Source organism: Amphiura filiformis, chromosome 5, assembly GCF_039555335.1.
Source record: "Amphiura filiformis chromosome 5, Afil_fr2py, whole genome shotgun sequence".
Classification (NCBI taxonomy): Eukaryota; Metazoa; Echinodermata; class Ophiuroidea; order Amphilepidida; family Amphiuridae; genus Amphiura; species Amphiura filiformis.
The window spans coordinates 38,380,408-38,405,030 of NC_092632.1; the positions used below are offsets into that span (position 1 = coordinate 38,380,408).

A 24,623-nucleotide genomic window follows, 5' to 3' on the forward strand; every position below is an offset into this window, starting at 1 on the left:
AGTGCTTGCACGAAAGGTCATGAGTTCAAATCATCCTCCAGACACGCTCCATAAGATATGCTAATGCATGGAGTACAAAGAATTACTTTGATCAAAACCAGTGAAACAGGTGATTGGTATTGTACTCCGTGCATTTGCATGTCCTCTGGAGCATGTCTTTAGGATGGTTTGAACTTTGTGATCTTCCATGCAAGCACCCTATAGTAGAAACCTCAAAATGTATCAGTTTACCATAATGACAAAATGGTCCAAAATCGATATTTTATGTTTTTAGGCCGCATCTCACTAAGCGTCACGTTCGCTTACATTTGCTATACCAATTGAAAATGTTTTATTGCAACAGGAATGATATAAAATTTGTTAACAGTTAAGTTTACCAATTTGAATTGAAATAAATACAAGATAAACAACTCATTTCTGAATATTATTTATATTAAAATACGCTTTTGCGATGAGAAAAAAAAACAAGAAAAGAAAAAAGAAAACAACAATTGAATATACTTTTAAAAAGACCACCATTGGGACTTCGAACCACATCGGTCAATTGTTATCAGTCTGAGGACTAATCCGCTCATACGTATATATATTTATTTCAATTCAAAATGTTAAATTGTTAACAAATTTTATATAAGAGATCAAGGTGTCATGGAAAGCATTAAAACATTCTCAATTGGTATAGCAAATGTAAACGTGTGACGTTTACCATATGAGATGCGGCCTCAAAACATAAAATGTCCAAAATCGATTTTGGACCATTTTGTCATTATGGTAAACTGATACACTTTGCCATTTCTACTATACAAGTTTACACTTTCCGATACCTGACTACTATAAAAGAACAAAACTTGTTACATTTTGCTTGTACGCATATATATATTTATTCAATATTTAGCAATGGCATGCATGAAGCGGATTAGTCCTCCGACTGTTAACCTTTTGGCTATTGACTGATGTGCATGGTTCGAAAGTCCCAATGGTGGTCTATATTTTTTCTTTAAGTGTATTAAATTGTTGCTTCTTTTTTCTTCTTTTTTTCTCATCGCAAAAGCGTATTTTGTTATAAATAATATTCAGAAATGAGTTGTTTCAAATTGTTACATCATAATCTATCTGATTCGCTCAGATGTGCCTGTACTCAGTAAACACAAGTTTTAGAGAAAACATAAATTTTACACGTTAGGTTATATCATAAAGGGTACATAACGTTTTAATAAACACTAAAAAAAACATTTTGGAAACATGCTGCAAAACATTGTGATATTGTACGAAAAATGCATTTGTAGTGTTTTTGAGTTATGAGACAAAAACGAAAATTGACTCAGTATCATACAGAAGAGGGCCATAATTACTTGTGTCATTTAGCATAGGAGGTGTTGTCAGTGACCAATCCCTAAATAACTCAACATTTTATCAACAATTTTATTATGATTCAAAAGGATATTATCTACTCTCTAATCGTGTGCAATATGAAGCTCATACAACATTCTGTTTTTGAGTTATGGACAAAAAACGACATTTTAGAGCAGTTTAGAGCCATACTTATGAAACGTGTGTAATTAAGCATATGGGGTGTTTTCGGTGACCACTCCCTAAGTAAACCAACTTCGTTATCGACAATTTTATTATGATTGCAAAGTATATAACCCACTCTCAAATCATATGAAATTTGAAGCTCATACGACATTCCGCTTTTGAGTTATGAGACAAAAACGAAATTTAGATGAAATATTTTGCATTCGGTAGAGACAATCAAGGAAAAAAGTCCTTGGAACGCTTGGCACACTCTGTCGAAATTCCGTGCAGAATTTCTTATGTTCATGGAAATGACCTATATTGTGTTTGGGAAGAAACATGACATCTACAACAATGATTGACCCTTCCCCTCCCCCCATCACGCAATGTTGGAACACATTGGGGAACCGCTGAAGACATTGGCAGTTCTCAACATTGCACGGGGGAGAGGGGGTGACAGTTTTCCGTTATTTACACGCAAGCGTTCCAAGACTTTTTTCCTTGATTGTAGTTCACATGTGTGTATTTTAATATCTTATCATTTTAATATTAAGCAATTTGGTGTCAAATTTCTGTACAAATGGTTTGTCAATATTTTAAACCCATAACCCGCAAAAAGTTTGTTTCCAGTAGCAGGTCTAAAAAGTGCCCATCAATGCTGGTTTTTTTTAATCTCAATAATAAACAAACATGCAAACAACAATGCAAACTGTAGAGGCGTTCCTGGTTAAACTGCTGATTGTAAATTATTTCTAGTTTCTTTCATTTCTCCCATGCTTTTAATGATTTTTGAACACAAAAAAGGGCATGCGTGCTACTGGAAACAAACTTGTTTCTTTTTTTGGCTTTACAGCACAGCATTTTGTAGCCTGAAGGTACATCTTTTTTCTCATTTCCTGCAGACAGTAAAATACTTTGTCCATGCCCAAGAACAGGTGTTATACCGCCTCTGCTGATTAAAGAGACACTACACTATTTCAAATCTACCAAAATAAATATGCCAATCTGGACAAAAAAGGTGTTCAAATAGGATGTCTCATTATTACTATTAAATTTATTTAAAAACAAGAGTGGGGAGTCTGTGGGTGTCATTGTCAAGGTCCCCACTCAAGGTCAAGAGTGGGGAGTCTGTGGATGTCAAGGTCAAGGTCCCCACACAAGGTCAAGAGTGGGGAGTATGTGGGTATCATTGTCAAGGTCAAGGTCCCCACACAAGGTCAAGAGTAGGGAGTCTGTGGGTATCATTGTCAAGGTCAAGGTCCCCACTCAAGGTCAAGAGTCGGGAGTCAGTGGGTGTCATTGTCAAGGTCAAGGTCCCCACACAAGGTCAAGAGTCGGGAGTCAGTGGGTGTCATTGTCCATCAAGATGGAAATGGTATGTAATGACATATTCCTTGTGGAAATAAACCAACCCTTTAAATATATATTACTGACACAACCATATCAAGGTTATTAAGAATTACCTGAATTGTGCAAAGACAGGAAGATCATATATAGCATGGTATATTCTTCGTTCATACTGCCATTGCATAGCTTGAGTCAAATCATCATAGTCGGTGTATTTTTCTTCTATATGCTGTAAAAGAAAAGCCATATGCGACAAGTAAATTTATATTTTCTATTTTGCACCCATGTAAGAGTCTTTGCATCCATATATTTTAATAATATCTAATGATTCTTAAATATGCTACATTTTAAATCAACACACATTTAAAAAAATATATTTGAGAGTGTTGCATATTATCAAACAGAGTGAAACATCGGATTTCTTTTTTGCTGGTCATTTAAAGAACACAAACTACCTGCCACTTGTATATCCTAGCTATGCATTACTTTCATTGTCAATCTGTGTTTGTACTCAACCAGGGTGGAATTGAGCTTAGTACTAGTAAGAAGAACTGATCAAAGGGAATACTTAACCAAATAACAGACAATAATGGGTGGAGAAAAAAAGAGCAGTGATTTATTATAGTGCACTATGCACAGGTATAAACCCACAAGCCTCAGCACAATTTGCTAACCACCAGACTGTGGACCAAGACACACCTTATTCAGGGACACAGCTCTATACAGGTACAGAACCCATATCAGCCTACATATAACCATCACACCCAGGATCAGCTACCCAAGTTTCATACAAGTAGACCAGGACAGGACAATTAGCTGTATATTCCTTTTCCAGGGGAATTTCAAGCTAGCTCAATTTTTCCATGAGAACAGAATTATGACATTGCGGGAGCTTGAACCATCACACACAGTTGCATTTGCTAGTTAAGTAAAGTGAAGTCTGCAATCAAGGAATATTTTTGCACTAGGAGAGCTCAGACTCTGCCATGTGTGTGTATATCATGGAAAGGAAAATAGTGTACCAACAAACTTTGATTTTATGATGCAAGCATCACATGCACAAACCTAAGATGCCAAGTTTGATTTCGGGCTTTACCTTTAATGCTGAATGTACACTATATTTTAGTCCCATGCATGACAATCCTATAGTTCCTAGTCTTATGCTTGCAGCTATTAAAAGTTTGTAAACCGATTGACAGCCTCATCACCCATTTTTACTCATGAAAACTGAAATTTTGGTATCAGAAGAAAGCTCATATTTTTATCATTATCCCACTGAAATTTAAAGCCCGATATGTTTTGTTTAAATGGTGTGAGCAAAAAAAACGTAGTGATTTGTGGTTACCACACCGGAAGTGTATGCACTATTCTATGGGGTATTGTTATACACATTTCTGCTTCTCATATCAAGACCGTTGCAGAAATGCAACTCAAAATTTGTAAACGTATTGCTTTAAGGGGTGGGGTATGAACGTTTGGACAGTATTTTTGTGGGACATTAGAGCACATCAGACATGTCGAATTGCATTCTGAATACGAAGAATGTCCTCTGATATCAAATAATTTTGATTTTTTGAAATTCGCAATGCAATACACATTTTATGGCAAATGATTAAAAATTGATATTTTTGATATTTAAGAGTACTCGAAGTAAACTTTATAAATCTGATGATTTATACTTTAAGTGTATGTAGGTAGGATGAAAAGCCGACGATCAATTGAAAATTTTTACCTTTCGTATTGAAAATATGGATTTTTTTTCCAAAACACCAAAAAAAATTAGGTCTTTTTGGGAAAAAATCCATCTCTTCAATATGAAAGGTCAAAATTTTCAATTGATCGTCGGCTTTTCCTCCCAGCTACATACACTTTAAGAATATGTCATTAGATTTATAAAATTTACTTCGAGGACTGTTATATATCAAAAATGTGAAATTTTTTTAATAATTTGTCATAAAATTTCTATTATACCGTGAATTTCAAAAAATGAAAATTATTGGATATCAGAAAGACATTCTTCGTATTCAGAATGCAATTCGATATGTCTGATGTGCTCTCATGTCCCACAAAAAATACTGTCGAAATGCTCAAAACGCTCATTCCAGATCCCTTAAGTTAATGGTAGGCCTCAATCTAAGATAGAAAACAGAACATGAAAAATCAGACCATGCCTCTTTAATAGTTCAAACCAACCTCTATCTAAAACACAAACATACCAAAGTTACAGATGTAGCACTCGCTGTGAAATACGTTTGGGATTCTCTGGCTTCATGGGCTGACACAGTTTGTAAATCGATGGGTTGTACCGCCTCGTGAATTCAACCGGTCACGTGGCAAAGCGTACACAAAAATACCTTTGTCTGGTGGTCTTTCTTCCTTCATGTGCTAATTAGGGTGAAAATGAAAACATTAATATTATTAATCTGGGTCGTTTTGGCCCATAGAACAGGGTTTTTTTAAATGCCTTAACTTACCATATTTCCCGATTAAACACCCCGGGGCATTGCATTTTCCAAAAGGGCGTTTATTAGAGGTCATTTTTAGAATAATATTCTGTTAAAATCATTAGGTAAGCTTAAAACTCACGCTGAAATGCCGAACTACAAACTTAGGATCAATGACTTCCGGTTCACTTCCGGGTTTACAATCAGACTTTCGCCAACTACCGACACCATTAGTGATCATGTGTGCACTGTGGCAAGCTTACTACACAAGATAGCATGTAAATGTCAGCATTTTTTAAACATTGGTTGCAAAAAATGTAGGGGGGGGGCGTTTAATAGAAGGAGAGCGACTAATCAAGGAAATACAGTATGGAGGGAGAACTTGTATTTTTTATTTGCTGTACATTTCTGTCAGAGCAGAGGATTGGCTCCAAATATACGAAATTTGTGAACTTGGTACATACATAATCTACCAAACACATCCACTGGCACACACATAAAACCTCAAGCTATTTATAAATCTTATAAAAGAATTGCTTAAACAATACTTAGCTATTCTGTGTTCAATTAACTTTGGTATTAATGTTTTTTTAGTTTTATTAAATGCTATAAAGATAAAGTATCATGAAAGAAAATATTAATTGCACCCCAGGATTTTAAGTCATGTTAAAATATGTTTTCCTATTTCCTACATCAACAACAAATTTCTCAATGTCATTAAAACATATAAAATCATATCATTTCCTACAATTTCACTTTATTTAGCTTGACAGCAGTTTTAGCCACCTATTTAAAACCACAACAACTGGTGTCTGACAGTTGTGGAGCTTATTTGAAAATTTAACACAATTGCACAGACTTGTACAAATATCCAAATTTAGAATTCTTTAGCTTGATCCAGTAAAGGTCAATTAATTAATGATATCTTAAAACCATCGCATTTCAAAAGTAAAAATTAAAACTTATCAAAGTTGATTGAACCAGAATAGTTCTATATTGAACTGAAAATTAAAATAAATATATTCATAATCTTGTAATAAATATGGTAACAATTATCATGTATATCATGCTCATAAACATAATAAAGTGGCAATCCATAAATAGCAAAATTAGTTGGTACTAACAATTAAAACAACTACATTTGAAATGAAATAGAAATTCCCAACTTTTTGAAAACAGGACTTATAGAAAATTAAATAGAAACATCAAATAAAAAAATGTAAACACAACACATTATTTTGCTAAGTACTGTAATGCCAAGACTATTTGCTAATTCAACCAAGCAAATTCTATCTATTCACTGTAGAAGTGACGTAATTAATCGGATTAACTACCACAGCAATATCGAAATACAATTTTGAATATATCGCCCTGCACTACAACATTCATGCGGTACCTATGCGTTGAACCATAGATGTCAAAGAAAGGCTGATCACTCGCACCTGTAAGATTAGTATCTTTGAAAAGAGCGGTATTGTATTCAATCTATGTTTGCTGGCATACACAGGTGATTAGTGCAATCTGCTTGTAGTGGAGGGCTATCTACTCAAAAATTGTATTCCTCTATTGCTATCAGTTAATCCAATTATTACGTCACTTCTACAGCGAATAAAAAGCAACAACTACAAGAATAAAAAGAACAATATAGATACAAAGCTACAGAACTCTTTCATCAAAGTTTACCTTTTCATCTATTTCCTCAGTATCAAGTGACTGCTATTTGGAAACAATTGAATTGAGTTTATCAATGGGAAGATCAACATATCATTCAAACAAATGATTACTCATACCTACATTAGGACATTGTTATTAGGACAAATGTACAGTTTTGTTCTCAAGATTTGATGAACATTTAGTAAATCAAATATCTGAAATCCAAAAATTAAATGTAGACTATCATTCAATACTACTAAACTTTGAAAACAAAATCAGGAAAATACTTCCTAATTTCTCTTAGCACATATGGAAATACAAATTTTGCTCTGGCAAACCTCTCTCAAAATAACATGACTTCAGGCCTTGTAACTCATTTTTCAAGGGTACTCATTTTCATGGTCAGAGCATGAAGGTCACTATATACCAAAGATTAAGAATGCTTTGAACTTGAGGTGCATCAAGGCCAAGTCTAAGGGCAATAGAGGACATGGTCTTGGTAGCCTCACTGAATCATTTCAAGGCCTGCATGACTTATATGAAAAGTTTTCCCAAATACACAATTTTGACTCATCACATCAAAACAGTTGTCTTCAAAAATGTACATTATGATTTCTTAATCAAGTTAAAGAAATATTTTGTTTTGCTTCAAAATGACACATGCTGATGTCGGATGCACAATATTGATTTTATGGGACAAATATAGAACATTATTATGTTTTGATGAGTCCAAGTGTGTGAAAATATTAGATCCAAAACATAATAATGATAAAATTGGATGTTTTACGCCAATATTTATTGGTCTCGCTATGAGTTTTAAAATATTGGACTCGACTATGTCTCGTCCAATATTTTAAAACTCATAGCTCAACAAATAAATATGGGCTCAATCGATCCAATTTTACATCAAAATCCTTATATTTCCTTTATAAAGCAAACTGGTATAATAAATTGAGATAGCAAAAAAAATCAGGACTCCATGGGGTTTGAACCCCAACTTCACGATTACCAGTCAAGAGTTATGCCACTGGACAACCTAAGTTCACAGTTGGTACACAGGTAATCTCAACTAGTCATGATTGCATACTCTCTCACTGTGTCTTTGCAGTGAACTATAAATTAAATAATGAAGAACCAGGCGTCTTATATGCTTCACCCTAGACAATATGAGACATAATTAATATATGCAAGGATTGGATATAAACGATACAATGATTTTTTGGGCTTGCATCATTTATTTCCGAACTTTGCATATATTACTTGTCTCGCATTGTCATACGCTCTGCCGGGGTGAACCATATATGCCGCTCCTTTCTTCACTCTTTATTTTTCATACATATTTACGTAATTATTTTCAAATGTGGGTTCTAACAACTGATGTTTCGATGTGACGAGTCACAATTACATATATTCCAGGCACATATTTCCCCAATGCATTGTCTACAATAGAATCTTCCCTATCTTACCTGAGCTGGTTCAACAACTAATTTGTTTTCAATTCCAACCATTTGTTCCTTGACCCCTGGACCATGTCGTGGAAGCTCTGTAACAAGACCCATCTCTCTCCTCATTTTACGTATGTGGAAAGTAAGGCTGTCAATTTTAGGTGCTGTATGAAACGAAAAATTTCGAATGACAAAGTTTTACTAATATATTTATCCAATAGCCAGGTAAGTTGATGGTTGGACTGTTGTGAACCAATGACATGGAAAGTTGATCAAAACTAGATTTAGTGTAACAGTACAGACTGCATATACATGTAAGGCATAATGGTCATGAAGCTTTAATGCAACTGTGTACTATAGTCTGTATACCTTCCTGGAGTCAGTAAATTAATTTAAAATTTTGAGATGTTCTCAAAAACTGTTAATTTTTGCAGGAATCTGTTATGTAATGCTAGTTGAATTCCTTGCATCATTTCCTTTCAGAAAATGTATACTTTTATATACTTCTCATCATTCCATTTAGAGATACAACAAAAATCAATATCTAAATTACTGACTCGAGAAAGGTAAACAGACTATAAAGAATGACACATAAAATACAGTTTAATAGTCATTTGACAGTCTTTATCAGAGATGTAGTGTATAAACAGCACAAATATGGAAAAGGGGTTCCAATTGGGACTTTGTTGAACAAGCCATGCATTTTCCCTGGCATATCTCATTTCTTTTTATGTGATAAACATGGCACATGCATGGGAAGGTGCAACAAATTTCTGGTGGACACTGGAAATGATTGATGAGCAAACAGGTTTTTTTTAGTGTGAACCGATTGAGAGTCTCATCTCCCACTTTTCCTAATCAAAATGCAGATCGGTATTGGGTGAAAGCTCATATTTTTGTCATAATCCTGAAAATTTAGACCTAGAATATGTTCTGTGGTATGAGCAAAAACATGGTGGTTTGCACATGTTACAATTGGACTACCAGCCTTTAACAAATGTTAGGGTGCTAGACCTTTACATCAATCATGCTCTTTCATTTAATATGAAAGATGGAGAATGAACCTACCAGTATCATCATATTTGTTAGTTTTGAGGTATGATAGAACAGCCTTTGGATTCCTTGGCGATGATGCCGGAGACGTTTCTGTAGACTCTGATACAACCGAAGGATCTGGTGTAAATTCATCTTTAGTCCTTCTAACCAGTGGGGAAGTTGGAGCTGTGGAAGTGGTTCTGTCACTCTGACCAGCCACTGAGGCAGGTTGGTCTTCTGCACCAAGTATGTCTTCAGTAGGAGAGTTTCCTTGACTGTCCACTTCAGATGCTGTGACTGATGATGCCTGACTTGATATGCTCTCAACAGAATCTCTACGTTTGCTGAAATTATATGAGAAAAAATGGATACAAGGCATCAGAATCTTGAATGAAGTCAGAGACACATCTGACAAAATTTTAACCATTTAGAGATCAGCTGTACCGGTACTGTGATAACCGACAGCGTAATCGTAGAAATATCTACTATTTGCATAGTTTACTTTAGTTTAGTTTAATCTTTATTAAAGCAACACTCTTTATACACGTTAAACGATAACCCAAACCTGGGATATGAGTAACATACAGTAATAACAGTATTAAAAATATAACATTAAAAGTATAGCATACATATATCAAATACAAGAATACAATATATAAAACCAAAATATATTGACTGCTCAGTGCCAGAATTGGGTAAGTGTAATAGCTGCCCTATGAACATTGGGCAATGTACACAATATATTTTACTCATCTACACATCACAGCTGGTAATGGGCTATTCCAGTTGAAATCCACACTACCCCTGTGGAAGATTTTGGAAATATGTTCCATATGGGGAGTATGTTTTTCAAATGCAATTGGTTATGGTTAATCATTTTGAAACTCATAATCCCCCTTTAGTATGGCTTTACCTATATCTTCCACAACTGGAGCGAGTATTTCAAATGGAAGCTACCCAATTGTCAATTCTATTCGAAACTCATACTCCCTCTGTGTAAGACTTTAGCTAAATCTTCCACAGGGGTAGTGTGGATTTTAAATGGAATAGCCCATTGTAAAGTCTACTCCACAATGTGGATCTCTCAATGTTTGAATTTTGATCACCATCTACTTTATATTGGGCTATTCCGCCTATTCGAGGTGAAATCCATACATCCCATATGGAAGACACAACCTTAATCTCCCATACAGGGGATATATTGATTTCAAATGGAGTCACCCATTCAGGTAATCCAATTTGAAATTCACACTCCCTGTGTGGAAGATGTAAGGTCATGTCTTCCATAGGGGGGTGTGGATTTTACCTGGAATAGCCCATGACTTCTGACAAAGATTAATACTCACAGTTCTGGTTTGTTGACTGGTAGTCCATTTCTTGCATTAGCACCTGGACTGCCTCTTCGCTTTAAACGCATCCTAGCAGTATCTCGCTTAAACATTGTTGTCCTGAGAGCGCCCCCAGGCACAGGTGCATTGCTAGGTGGATGAGGGATAGGAGGCAATGGATTTCCCTGAAAGAAAAGCAGGTTGTTAGATTTTGATTCCATCATTTCAAATTGGTATTCAATTTACACATCAAATATGAGGTCAAAGGCTATCATAAACACTCTAGGAAGCACTCTCATCTAATACAAATAATACCGCATTTTAAACAATGTACCATAAAACTCGATAGTTAGCATATGTGCTTACTATTGAGTGCTTTCATAAACATGAAATTGTACCAAAGTCTGGCGCTTTACCAACTGAGCTAATGTGGTTGAGACACACAATTGCAGGTTTACATAATTGTTCCTATATAACTATGTGTATCGATGATTTGCTCAAACCCTTTACACTTTTGTGGATGGGGCAATTCTTCTTTTAAAAGCGCTCAATAGCAAGCACATATGCTAACTATCATGTTTTTACGGTAGTACTGGTAGTGGTGGTAATAAAGATAAAAATGATATCCTACTTGAGCTTGGTTGAATGGTTTTGGTCGCCTTGGTGCTGCCGGTCTAATAGTTTGAAATACTTGCGCATCCTGAGGTCTATCATAGAGTCTTGCCTTCAGATCCAAACCTCTTCTCTGAGCTGCAGTTGGTGGTGGTGCATACTGAGGAGAGGTAGCAAATTTGACAGTTCTTTGTTCTCCTGAACCATTGGCACTGCCATTGCTTACACTGCTATGTGCACTCCCATGCCTGCTTTCTGTATTTGATTTGTTATTTTTAGGTGGGGTAGATGGTTGGGTATTTGAGTGATGACTCCATGATGATGTTGCAAGTCCTGTTGGAGCACTTTGAGCTGGTCTGGTATCATCTGGATGATTGTCGTCAGAAGGCAAGTGTTCTGTAGATGGTTGTCCTGATACACTAAATGGTGAAAAATCATAGTCAGATTGTGAAGATATTGTAGACAAACTGGGCGAGGAATCCATGCTTTATGAACAGTGTGATCTGTAAACACTGAATGAAAAAAGTCAAGAATCATGTTAAAATTCACAATAAATTTTTTTTTTTTTATGTTTAAACTTTAGTAAAGTGTATCTACCCAAATGATGCTACAATTTGTGGAAGATCTGATTAAACCTGGTATCTTGGTTTTGACAAAAAAAAATACTAGACATGGAGAACTATATTTGTATCAGCCTACTGTGTGTATTGCCTGAGGACATACATGTGCCTTACTACTGATTGCATACATAAATTTTAAAAATACAGCAAAAAACTTGCAAATCTCCCAGTGGCAGGTTTGTAACCTTGGAAACTTCCTTCCATTGATTTACACGGTGTCATGCTTCAGCGAATTCGACTAGATTTAGAATGCAACGGTTCTCGAATGTGATGCTCATTGGTGAGCAAATTCGTGGCAAGACTTCTCGAGCAAGCCTGTCTAAATCAAGCACTGATAAAAACGCAAAAAGTAAACATAAAAGTACACTTATTTCCATTGTCATGATTGTGGTCCTTGCATTGCACTTTATACTTTAGGCCAAGTAAAATAATTATTATGTATATCGTCCCTGCCCTCATCACCGATTTTTGGAGATTTTCAAATATTTTGGTTATTTTTCTTCTTTGCTCCCTCTAAAATGGTAGTAATGAAAAGACATATGTTAAGAAGTTCTTGATTTATCTGGTAGTGAACCGTGCTTCATTGAGGTAAGACATGCTTATTTTGCTCTGAGCTTATCTTGTTTGCTACTGAGTTCTATTTGAACTTGCCTTCAGTTTTTGACTTGAATTTGTTTTTAAACTACAGCATGTAGTTTTCGTTGTTTGCTTTTATATTTTGTTGTCTGTCCCTGAAGAAGAGCAGTTTATCTGCTCGAAACGTTGGTTGTTTTTTTGTCTGTTTTGTTTTGTTTGTCTGCTCCATGTTCAGGGTTCAAATTCGTTTAATAATTTTGCGTAGCAGTTTTTGGCTAATTCATCATAATCAGGATACTTCCATAATACTAAAGCACTATAAAAAGTGCTGTACAAATGCAACATTGGGTAGCAGTTACTTCAAAATGTGGAGCAAACTGCTATGCGATACAGCCGAATTCGAACCCTGTCCATGTTACTTTGTACTGTTTTGCTGACACTTCTGTGGGCTCTGAAATTGGCAATTTTTGGCCATCGAACTTTGCCTGTTTTTGTACCTACATTGGTTGTTTGGTTTACCGAGTCTGTTTATGTGCACAGTGATTTACATCATTGATCCCTTTGTTTTTGCAGGTTTAGCACTTTTGTGAGCCTTGGAACTGGTAATTTTTGGCTATCAAACTTTACCTACTTCCTATGCCTACATTTGCTGGTTTTGCCCCCCCCTGCATATTGTCTAGTCTGTATTTTACTTGTTTCCCCACATCAAGTTGGTGTACCTTGCTCGTTTTCTTTCCTGTTGTTCATATTCAAGGTATCCTCTTGTATCATTTATTGATCCTTGATGTGTTTTGTATCCTTGTCCGTTGGATTCACCATTACCCACTTTTTTATTTATCATTTATAAACACTCTCTTCGAGCTAGGGGTAGGACTTTGGGGAAATAACAAAAATATTAGGGGCATCGCTGTTTTTATGATGTGTTGACAAACACTTTGCAATTGCAATTTTACACAGAAATGAATGATAAAAAAACAATTAAGGCCTCCCTCACCGATTTTGAAAAAGTTCGGAAGATATACATGTTATTTTTTTTCCTTGGCCTTATACATTATTAACAACCAGGGTCTTAGGCAGAATTTGAAGGTTTGGATGTGTAAATTCAAAAAACTGGGTGTGTAAATATAAGATTTGTGTACAAAGTATAGGCCATGTGGGCAAAAACTGGGTGTGTATTTACAAATTTGGGTGTGTAAAATACTCCCTACACAGCTGGCTGCTATAAGCCCTTGTTAACAACAAATACTACAGTAAAACAGCATATTATTGATCGAAAGCAGTCATTTAACCTTTCATCCCAATACATGATGATAATTTGCATCTCAATTCTCATGAAAAATGCACACTTGCGCAACCATTCTTTAGAAATAAAACTGCCCCTTATTTTTGATGTAATTAGCTTTTGTCTGACATGTATCTAGTGATATTGTAACACTTCCAAAGCTGGCGCAAGACTTAAAGCAAGTATTATATGTAATGCATCAGACAGGAGCCCATCCCATCTAAAAGCAATTTTTCATATTTCTAAAGATTGGTAGTGCATTCATGAGATGCTAATTTCGATCGTGTTTATTTCTGTTGTGACGAACACGCATCTATTCAATTCTCTCTCACTTCAATGAACATGGTGAATAGAAATGATGGCCATCGTCGCATTGAGGTCGCGTCACTGAAGACGTCATATAGATTACATATTTGTATTGTTCTCAGAAAAAAACCCTGGGTTTTCTACCTATAGCGCCCTAGCTGAAATACAGCAAGATAATATAAGACAGTAAACCTGTATTTTAGCTAGGGTATCTAGCCCGAGGTACTCACACCTCCATCACTACGATTTCCACTGGCCTTCTCCGTAACAAAGGTCTGAGGCTCCTGAGCCTATCTGGTCCAGGGTACACATTATCGAAAAATCGGAAAATGAATTTTTGACACTCATTATCTTCGTGGCTACATGTTTGAATGGACATATTTATTGTGATGAAGGATTGAATATAATGCTGATGGTGGCGGAACGCTATTTGTGTAATTTCTATGTGTCTACATGTTTTTAAATGGACATTTCTTTATCTTGTCTTGTCTTCGTCTTGTAGATTACTACTCAACGCTCAAGTTGAATAAATCCAAGTTGGAGCCACACAAGTAGGTTGGTGAGCGTGCTTGCTAATGATGCTTTTAGTGGAGGTAGTGGTTGGTTAATGCTTCTTTAAAGTTAGTTGGTTGAGTCTTGAATATCTGTTAGATGCTCTGGTAACTGGTTCCAGTCACGGACTGTTTGTGGTAGATATGAATGTAACAGTTTTTATTGGCACTAAATGGTGATGAAACAATTTTTGTTGGAATGACGAGAGTGACAACGAACTAGACACAGCTATATCTGTTCTTATGAACTAGACACAGCTATATCTGGAGTGCGCCTGTATTAAAGGAGGAAAATCCTACCAACCAACCAACCAACCATCATGGTCCTATGGCGAGGAAGGAACCAATAGGGCCATGATGTATCGGGCTAATTATGAGAGGCAAACCTTAGTTAACACATTTGCTAGTCAGCCAAATTCGCCTAGACTGGGGCCCAAACACAATACATATTTACATAGAAATTAAAAGAACAGCTAGGTCAAGGAAACCTAAAATATGTTGTCTATACTTCAATTGACCCAAATATATAATTTTTTATGCCGGTGATGAGACAAATTCGCCTAGACTGGGGCCCAAACACAATACATATTTACATAGAAATTAAAAGAACAGCTAGGTCAAGGAAACCTAAAATATGTTGTCTATACTTCAATTGACCCAAATATATAATTTTTTATGCCGGTGATGAGACATTCACACATATGGAATTTTAGAGGGATTTTGATAGCAATTCCACATAGAAAAGCTGCTATCATCATGAGACTAAGATCTAGAAACACCACCAAAATGCTGTTTTGTTAGCTGAATCTTTTAGATGAAAGTCAATGTTTGACAAGATGTAATTTTGCTACTGAAAGTACTATGACAAAAAGGTTTTCAGTTTTGGCTTTCTTTACTCAAGGGCTTTAATTAATTTGATTTATAAAATGATCCAGTTTCTGTTTGATGGCAAATTTGAATTCACCTGTCATACCTACTATAGCAAAAATATTAAATTTGTGTACATCGTGGAACTACGCTTGTTACTCCGCTGCTAATCATTCTAACTACACGCGCGTACAACGCTACTCTACGCGTCCATATTAGCGAGGCTATCTGCATACAACTGCTTACTACGCAAAGAGTATGTTCCACGATGTACACGAATTTGATAATTTTTCTATATTATCATGTATTTAATTATGAAGTAACATGTGCTGTAGCCTGTAGGTATCCCAGGCAAACCTTAGTTAACACATTTGCCAGTCAGCAAAATTCGCTGAAACCGGGACTCAAACACAATGCATATTTGCATAGAAATTTGATTTTTTTTCGAGAATAGGTCGGTGAAGGAAACCTACATGAAATAGGCCTATGTTTGCTATACTTCACTTGACCCAAATATATGATTTTTTATGGTGATAATCAAGTCGCACATGGAATTTTAGAGGGATTTTGATAGCAGTTGCATTAAAAAAAGCTGCTATCGCCATGAGACTTATGCTGGTTTCATACTACCCTGCCGCTTGCCGCTGAGCGGCGTGGCGCACGCGTATTGCAGACAAACGGACACAATCAAGGCTTGTCATTGGTTGAAACGCCCTGGCGTAAGCGGCAGGAAAGTATGCTGGAGGCTTAAGATCTAGAACCACCCCTAAATGCCGTTTTGGGGAATTTTGCTAGCAGAATCTTTTTGATGATAGTCTATCTTTGACAAGATGTAACTTTGTTACGGAAAATGCTATGACAAAAATGTTTTCAGTTTTGGCTTTCTTTACTAAAGGGCTTTAATTTGATATGTAAAATGATGCAGTTTGATGGCAAATTTGAATTCACCTATAGCCTGTGCTGTGGGTTAGTCCTTCATTCATGCATTATACATACATGTATCTGTATCTGTATCTGTCGTCGTCAGCAGAATCTCCTCTTGTAGAGGCAACATCGCCAACCTTGACTAAAAGAGCATGACTTGGATGGACGTGCAGGTTAAATTGAAAATTTTTAGTTGCATAATTCTTTGTTGACTTGGATCTTGAAGGCTTCAATGGTAGCGGCATTTACAGTTGCTGTAGACAAGTTGTTCCATATAGGGATGGTAGATGGAAAAAATGTATCCCCATAGCGTCTGGTTTTGTAACGGATCTGGCGGAACTTTGTTAATAATATTATAACATGATAAAGGAACATATATGCAAATATGTTAGGGTTAAGGTTGGATATTTATTGCATATATATTCCTTCAATAATGAAGGATATACCGCTATCATGGCTATAATGCATTGGCATGTTATGTAGGAAGGAAAGCTGCCGAATTATGAAGTCATCCATCCCGATGGCGATGCCGATCCCGTATAAACGTAACAGTTCGAAGTGAAGCCCTAGTCTCGAAACTCCCGTCAAAGTAGCAGGTTTATCTACTCTCGGGCTCCTTTAACGTCATGAAGTTTTGCTATATTTTTAATCTTTAATTACTTACGCATTTTGTTCGAATCAAAACATTTTTTTTTTCATTCGAGATTGTTTATACCGCCATCTTGAATTTTCATGACAACTGTTACCCATCATGCCTTCTGTTCCAATCAATTATCATCTCAACAAAACAAATCTTTAAAAGGAGCGGTATGTAAGGGATGTGTAATGCTTTTAGTGTAGGCCCGGAGTGTAGGCCTACCCCACCCAGTGAATTCTCAAGATCATGGTCTGCCAAAAATCGTTTGCCCCCCTGGCCGTGCCAGAAAATCTTTGTTCACCTTTCGACGTGCCAAAAAAACCTTTCCCCAGTGCGGCACGGATGCATTCCCCCCTCCCTTGCAGGCATGTAAGACTGGGGAACCCCGGGGGCCGTCCCAAATGAGCAGGAAATTATATTTGAAAGAGTTCCTAACGTTTTACAACACTACATTTGACCGTGCCAAATATCGGAGAAAATGCTTGCCCCCCGAACTTTTAGGATGCCAAAAAATCTTTGTCCCTAACTTCCTATAGGCCTAGGGCCTAATTCCACCCCTGGAGTTGGCCTACGCACATAAATTACTGCACCGTGGGGGGGGTCGGCATGTGAAGTTGCAACTTGGGGGGGGGGACTAGTGTACAAAAAATAGGAGTCTATAGGGCCTACTAATCTTATCATCTCAACAAAACAAATCTTTAAAAGGGGAGGTATTGGTCTGCCAAAATCGTTTGCCCCGCCCCCACCCGGCCGTGCAAGAAAATATTCCCCCTTTCGACATGCCGAAAAATCTTTGCTCCCCCACCCCCATGTGCCAATCGATCTGCCACCATCTCCTTGAATCGAGATGAGATTCTAAATGCTATCTTCAGTAGATATAGCGAAAAAATCTGAAAACGCGAACGGTTACTCTGCCCGAATTAAAAAAAATCGGCATGCCGCGCTATTAAAAAAAATAGAGGAGGGGGAGAGCTAAAAATAGAGGAACAGGCAGATGATAATCTCTGCTTTATAAGTGCCGTTTTAAATTTTGGTCAGCTTCATCATTTTTACATTTCTTTATAGCTCTGCAGTCGGCCTAGTGCCGATTTTTCTTTGAGCGCGCAACCCCGTTTAAGGGGTATAATCCACGCGTCTAGTACGCACTCGTTTCTAACTGAAATTTCTGTGAAATCTTGTCCGCGCAGTTCTTGCCGCCACGCGCGCGTCAAACTAAAAACTGCGTAGAGTGTGCGCCAGGCGCTGGTAAGAAGTTCAGTAGGCCTACCGTGTTTTCATCGCCATTTACCAATGATTTTTGTAAAAGAAAGAAAGATAAACAAAGAATAAAAGAAGGAAAGAAATAAAGAAATAAATAAAAAGTTCAGGAGTGAAAGAAAGAATGAAAGAAAGAAAGAAAGAAAGAAAGAAAGAAAGAAAGAAAGAAAGAAAGAAAGAAAGAAAACTAATAAAAGGAAGAAAGAAAGAAAAGCGAAGGAATAAAAGGAAGATAAACAAATAAAGACAGAGTGAAATAACAGAACATTTAAGAATAAAGGAAACTGAAAAAATGAATGTAATCAATCAAATAAATATAACAACGACAGAAAGAAGTGAAAAAGAATAAAAAGAAGAAAGGAATCAAAAACAAAACAAAGACAGAAGAAGGAAAGGGAAGAAAGAAGGAAGACAGAATTAAAAAAATGGGGGAAAAGAAAGATAAAATAATAACCAAGATAACAAAATATATAGACCTAGGCCTAATTAGTCTAGGGCGAGCCCATTTCAGAAATCCAAAAAATGTATTATTTCATGGAAAAGAAAATTATGATGTAATTAAATGGTATTACTATTAGCATTACACATCTCTCATTTGGTTACCTATAAAGTGTAACTTCGTAATGTAATGTAACACAATTCAACTCAATTTTGGTAAAGGTTGGGAAGAGGAAATCAATAATACGTAAAAATAATATAGGCTATAGGTTTATATAGTATATAAATAAAACTAGGTCTATATTTTGTTTCTTAGGCATACTTTCCATTTAAACAGGCACAGTAGGCCTACGAAAAAATATATAAAAGGGGTGATATAACGGCCTTTTTTATTTGTCTTATTAACTAGTATTATATAACTTATTTATTATAAAGTAGTTTCTTATACTGATTATTAATATAAGGAAATTATTTCAATAGTATTTTAAGGTAAAATTCTGTAATTTGAAATATATATCACATGAAGTCAATTTTATTTTCTTTAATAAAATGTCTATTTTCACATCTGCCTTACTTCGCGTGCAACTGACTTTATAACTTTATGATAAAACGAGAATGATAAGTAGATCGAACCAAGTTGTCCCAGCAAACACAAAAAACGTTAAAACTTTTAAACATTTGGGTTTTGATTTCAGTAAATTAAATGGCGGGTTATATAAAGGTTATGAAAACGTTTTAATACGTTTTGTATGAAAACACTACAATAATATTTCTAGAATGTTTTCAAAGTGTTATTGCAAATAGTTTTTGCCAAATATTTTGTCAACACTGAAATCACATTATGTTAGAATGTTTGCAGTATAACGTTTTTGAGTTTTGAAAACGTACACTTTATAACCCTTTAAATAACCCGACATTTAAACGTTTGCAACCTTTTTCTAACCTTTGCGAATGATGTCGAAACTGTTTGCTGGGTACATGCCTAATATGAGATGATATTTGAGTAATATTAATATCATTCTAAACATGATAAATAACGGGATCCGCTAATATTTAAGTTAATAATTAAAGGCCTATTCAGTGATAGCCTGCAAAAAATTAACATTGTTTATAAATTGCATAGGAGTGAAGCATTAGTCATTAAAGTTGTCATAGGTAGGCCTACAAGTATTTTTGCTATATGCAAAACAACGAGAAAAAACGGCAGTATTGACAAAGTTCAAATTCAATTCAATTTGAAATTACAGATTCATGTAAAATACCTAATGGATACTTTGGAATCAAGAGGGTTAATAAAACCGAAGAAAATCACCCCACTGTCATGTTGCAGGTGTTTGCGATATCACCTGCATATACGCGGACAATTTAGCGCGTATGAGCTGCGACAAGTTTTTGCGAGTGACGCGCTATGATATCGCACTGGTATTTTGAACCAAAAAGATGCCATTTCTGCTCAAATTGTGAAAAAAAGTAACTCGGTGACCCCCATTTTTTATTAGCTTTAATGAAACATCCTATAAGTGCGCATATTATATCAAAAAATCAGCAAAATTGTTGGGGTAGATTTTTTGTTATAATAGAAAATGTGTCTAAATTTTCCGTTTTTCCATAGACGCCTGTACTAATTTTTCCCAAAAACAGCCTTTTTAAAATGGTTATTTCTCAAAAACGAGCTCGGTGACCCCTCTTTTTTATTTTAGATATTCGAAGTATATCGATGAAAGTTAATTGGTACGAAGTTTAAGAAAAATTGTTGGACGGGATCTTGTATGGATTATACCCCTTAATGTAGTTTTGCGTTTCGCACCGTACTGAATCATCATCTACAACGCGTGCTAGGCAATGTGTTTTTTTCTTTCTTTTTTTAAAATATTATTATTATTTTTTGCTTGCTATCTTCTGAAGAAAATTGTTAATATTGTACCGATTTTCTAGAATTTGTATGCAAAGTTTGGGACTATAGGCGTGATAAACTTTTACCGGAAACCGCTTCACAGGCGGATTTAGTGGTATGAACCATGAAGCGATATTATATAGAATCTTGTTACTGGTGTGCTATCTTCAGAAGATAAAATTAAAATTTCAAATGTTGCTACATTTTGTTTTGGTTTGTAATTTTAATTGCATGTAGTTTTTTGTTCTACCTACTGAATACTAGTATAAATAGCTGAAATAAAATGCAGGCCTATGTTTTCATTGTCCCCTGCGCGAGATATATATTTTCGAATCGAATTAGGCCTAGGCCTACTGGTGCTTTATCTACTGAGAATAAAATTAAAATTTCAAATGTTGCGACATTTGGTTTTGGTTTAATTTGGGACTATAGGCGTTAATTTGGGACTATATGAGATTCTAAATGCTAGGCCTATCTTCAGTAGATATAGCGAAAAAAATCCGAAAACGCGCACGGTTACTCTGCGCGAATAAAAAAAATCGGCATTCGGCCTATGCCGCGCTATTTAAAAAAAGGGGGGAAAGAGGTAAAAATAGAGAAACAGGCACACTGTTAAAATAAAAAATGTAAAAAAACAGCGTTTATCGCTGGCAGCTGGGATTCAAAATATGTCCCGCTGTTAAATCACGATGGGGTGTAAGTTTTACAAAAATACCGAATAACTGTTAATTTACAGTAAAACCCTGTGAAAAATAAAACTACTGAAAAATTGTATTTTTACAGGCGGCTAATAAAACCGTAAAAAAACTGCGTTTATCGCTGGCAGCTGGGATTCACAATACGACTCGCTGTTAAATCACGATGGGGTGTAAATTATATAAAAATACTGAATAACTGTTAATTTACAGTAAAACTGAAAAATAAAACTACTGAACAACGGTATTTTTACAGGCGGCTAATAAAACTGTAAGAAAAAAACCCGTCCCGAACCGTTAAATAACAGTTGGCAATAAAATACAATAACCACAGGGTTACTGTTAATTTACAGTAAAACCTTGTTAAAAAAACAAAGCAGTAAGAAAACGGTTTTTGGGACTGTTAAATAACGGTCGGCGTTTTGGGGACTGTTAAATAACGGTGTTTGGGACTGTTAAATAACGGTACGAGGTGTTTTTGAGACTGTTAAATAACGGTGTTTGGGACTGTTAAATAACGGTATTTGGGACTGTTAAATAACGGTAGGTGTTTTTGAGACTGTTAAATAACGGTATTTGGGACTGTTAAATAACGGTAGGTGTTTTTGAGACTGTTAAATAACGGTAGGTGTTTTTGAGACTGTTAAATAACGGTATTTGGGACTGTTAGTGCTAAATAACGGTAGGTGTTTTTGAGACTGTTAAATAACGGTGTTTGGGACTGTTAAATACTTGTCACTTACCTTAGGGTACCTACCGGGAATCGAACTGGGGACCTCTATGTTATTAGTCTGATGCTCTACCGACTGAGCTAACGGGGTTTCTATATTTGATGAAGTATTTTAAGTTAATATAAGCAATATTTTTATAACTAAACCTGCTAAAGTGCATCTTTTACTGTAAATATTGATAACATTATTTTGCTATAAATATTAATTCTATTTATTACATTTATTAGGGTTATATTATTATTATTATTTTTAGGGCTACTAAGCATTGTCATTGTTATTATTATTATTATTATTATTATTATTATTATCATTATTATTATTATTAGTAGTAGTATTATTATTATTAATTAGTGTTATTATTATTGTTATCATTTAATAGGCCTATTAGTATTGTTTTTATTATTTATTATTATTATTTTTTTAATTTATAATAATTATTACTACTATTATTAGTTTATCTACTGGGCTATTATAGTCTTTATTTGATGTCACATGTCGGCATTCCGACCGCCATATTAAGGTTGGTCCAACTTAACATGAAAATCTTCGTAAAATTACAAACAGAAGCACTTATTATTACGAGAGATATACTACGGTCAACGTAAAATCACGATCTATTCTCAAATACGATGGTATTTTTACCGACAGAATTTTATTTTACTTTATTTTACATTTAGATTGTAATTATACCGCATATATCAAAAAAAAACCGTTCGGTTTGTTTAATTAACCCTGTCGGCTGTTGTTTGACACCAAACTTACTATAAAGTTACGATTTCACTTAGTAAAATTACATGCATTTTTAACAGTTACGGTATTCTTCGTAAAATTACCGCCCAAAATAGTATAAATAGTATCTTCTTTATCGTAACATGAAAATGTCTGTAAAATTACAAACAGAAGCACTTATTATTACGAGAGATATACTACGGTCAACGTAAAATCACGATCTATTCTCAAATACGATGGTAATTTTACCGACATATTTTTTTTTACTTTGTTTTACATTTAAATTGTAATTATACCGCATATATCACTGCAAAAAAAAACACACGTTCGGCTTGTTTAATTAATCCTGTCGGCTGTTGTTTGACACCAAACTTATTATAAAGTTACGATTTCAATTAGTAAAATTACATGCATTTTAAACAGTTACGGTATTCTTCGTAAAATTATCGCCCAAAAATAGTATAAATAGTATCTTCTTTATCGTAACATGAAAATTTCTGTAAAATTACAAACAGAAGCACTTATTATTACGAGAGATACACTACGGTCAACGTAAAATCACGATCTATTCTCAAATACGATGGTAATTTTACCGACATATTTTTTTTTACTTTGTTTTACATTTAAATTGTAACTATACCGCATATATCACTGCAAAAAAACCAAAAAAACAACAACAAAAAAACGTTCGGCTTGTTTAATTAATCCTGTCGGCTAGTGGCTGTTGTTTGACACCAAACTTACTATAAATTTACGATTTCAGTAATAGTAAAATTACAGGCATTTTTACCGGGCATTTTTAACAGTTACGGTATTCTTCGTAAAATTACCGCCCAAAAATATTATAGTATCTTCTTTATCCTAACATGAAAATCTCTGTAAAAAAATTACGAGAAATATACTACGGTCAACGTAAAATCACGATCTATTCTCAAATACGATGGTATTTTTACCGACATATTTTTTTTTACTTTGTTTTACATTTAAATTATAATTATACCGCATACCGTCAACGTTCGCCTAATGGCGCTATTGGATTTATAGAAATGTGAGAGCGCCCTCCTTGTAAAATCTCAACAGCATCAGGAGGGTGAAAGTGCATATAGGAACAATGCCAAAAACTACGTCACGCCGGTCACGCTATTGTTCGAGTTAAACTACATCATTCGCCATTTTGTAAATATTAACGCATGATCGTTGCTTTGAAGTTTCCACCGGATAGTCTGTGGATAGCGCAAGAGCACGCTTTGACCATGCGCAAAAAAATGAATATCATGAAGATGTTTAAGATTGATTCTTAGATGTTTCAAAAATTACCGTCATATTGCATAGATTCATCAAAGAATGGTTTGAAGTACTAACCTTATTTAGTAATTTTAAAAATCGGGAGAATTTTACAAAATCAATGTTTTTACCTGTCGGTATTACAACTCGTGAAACACATTAGTGATGTGCCTGGGTGACCTAATCTACTAACCTTTAACGTTTCCTCTATGAACTCTAACCCTCCTGCAATATGGCGCCTATTGTCTAGAGTTAAACTACATCATTCGGTGTGTTACGTAATAGCTACGATGCCTATCCCTTTATATCCCTGACAGCATTAAGGAAATTGTGCAACCTGGACATAATGCCTTAGAAAGAAAAATCGTGACATGACCCAATACTTTAGGTCACTAGGTTAGTTGTTAGAGCAGCAAATGTTTTCGGCTTTTTTCAGATATTCTTTCTTAAAGTGCC

General features: G+C 35.3%; 1 protein-coding gene across 1 annotated transcript in view; it reads right to left on the minus strand.

Moving 5' to 3' along the window:
- LOC140153093 (dynein axonemal heavy chain 6-like) overlaps positions 1 to 17,436 on the minus strand; it is a 156,243-nt gene extending 138,807 nt beyond the window's left edge. Inside the window, 8 exon segments of the mRNA XM_072175712.1 lie at positions 2,976 to 3,088; positions 5,076 to 5,166; positions 5,168 to 5,244; positions 8,423 to 8,565; positions 9,470 to 9,780; positions 10,783 to 10,949; positions 11,396 to 11,888; positions 17,167 to 17,436. Of these exon segments, the coding sequence (XP_072031813.1) occupies positions 2,976 to 3,088; positions 5,076 to 5,166; positions 5,168 to 5,244; positions 8,423 to 8,565; positions 9,470 to 9,780; positions 10,783 to 10,949; positions 11,396 to 11,860 (1,367 nt within the window). The 5' untranslated portion in view covers positions 11,861 to 11,888; positions 17,167 to 17,436.
- Positions 17,437 to 24,623: the final 7,187 nt, after the last annotated feature.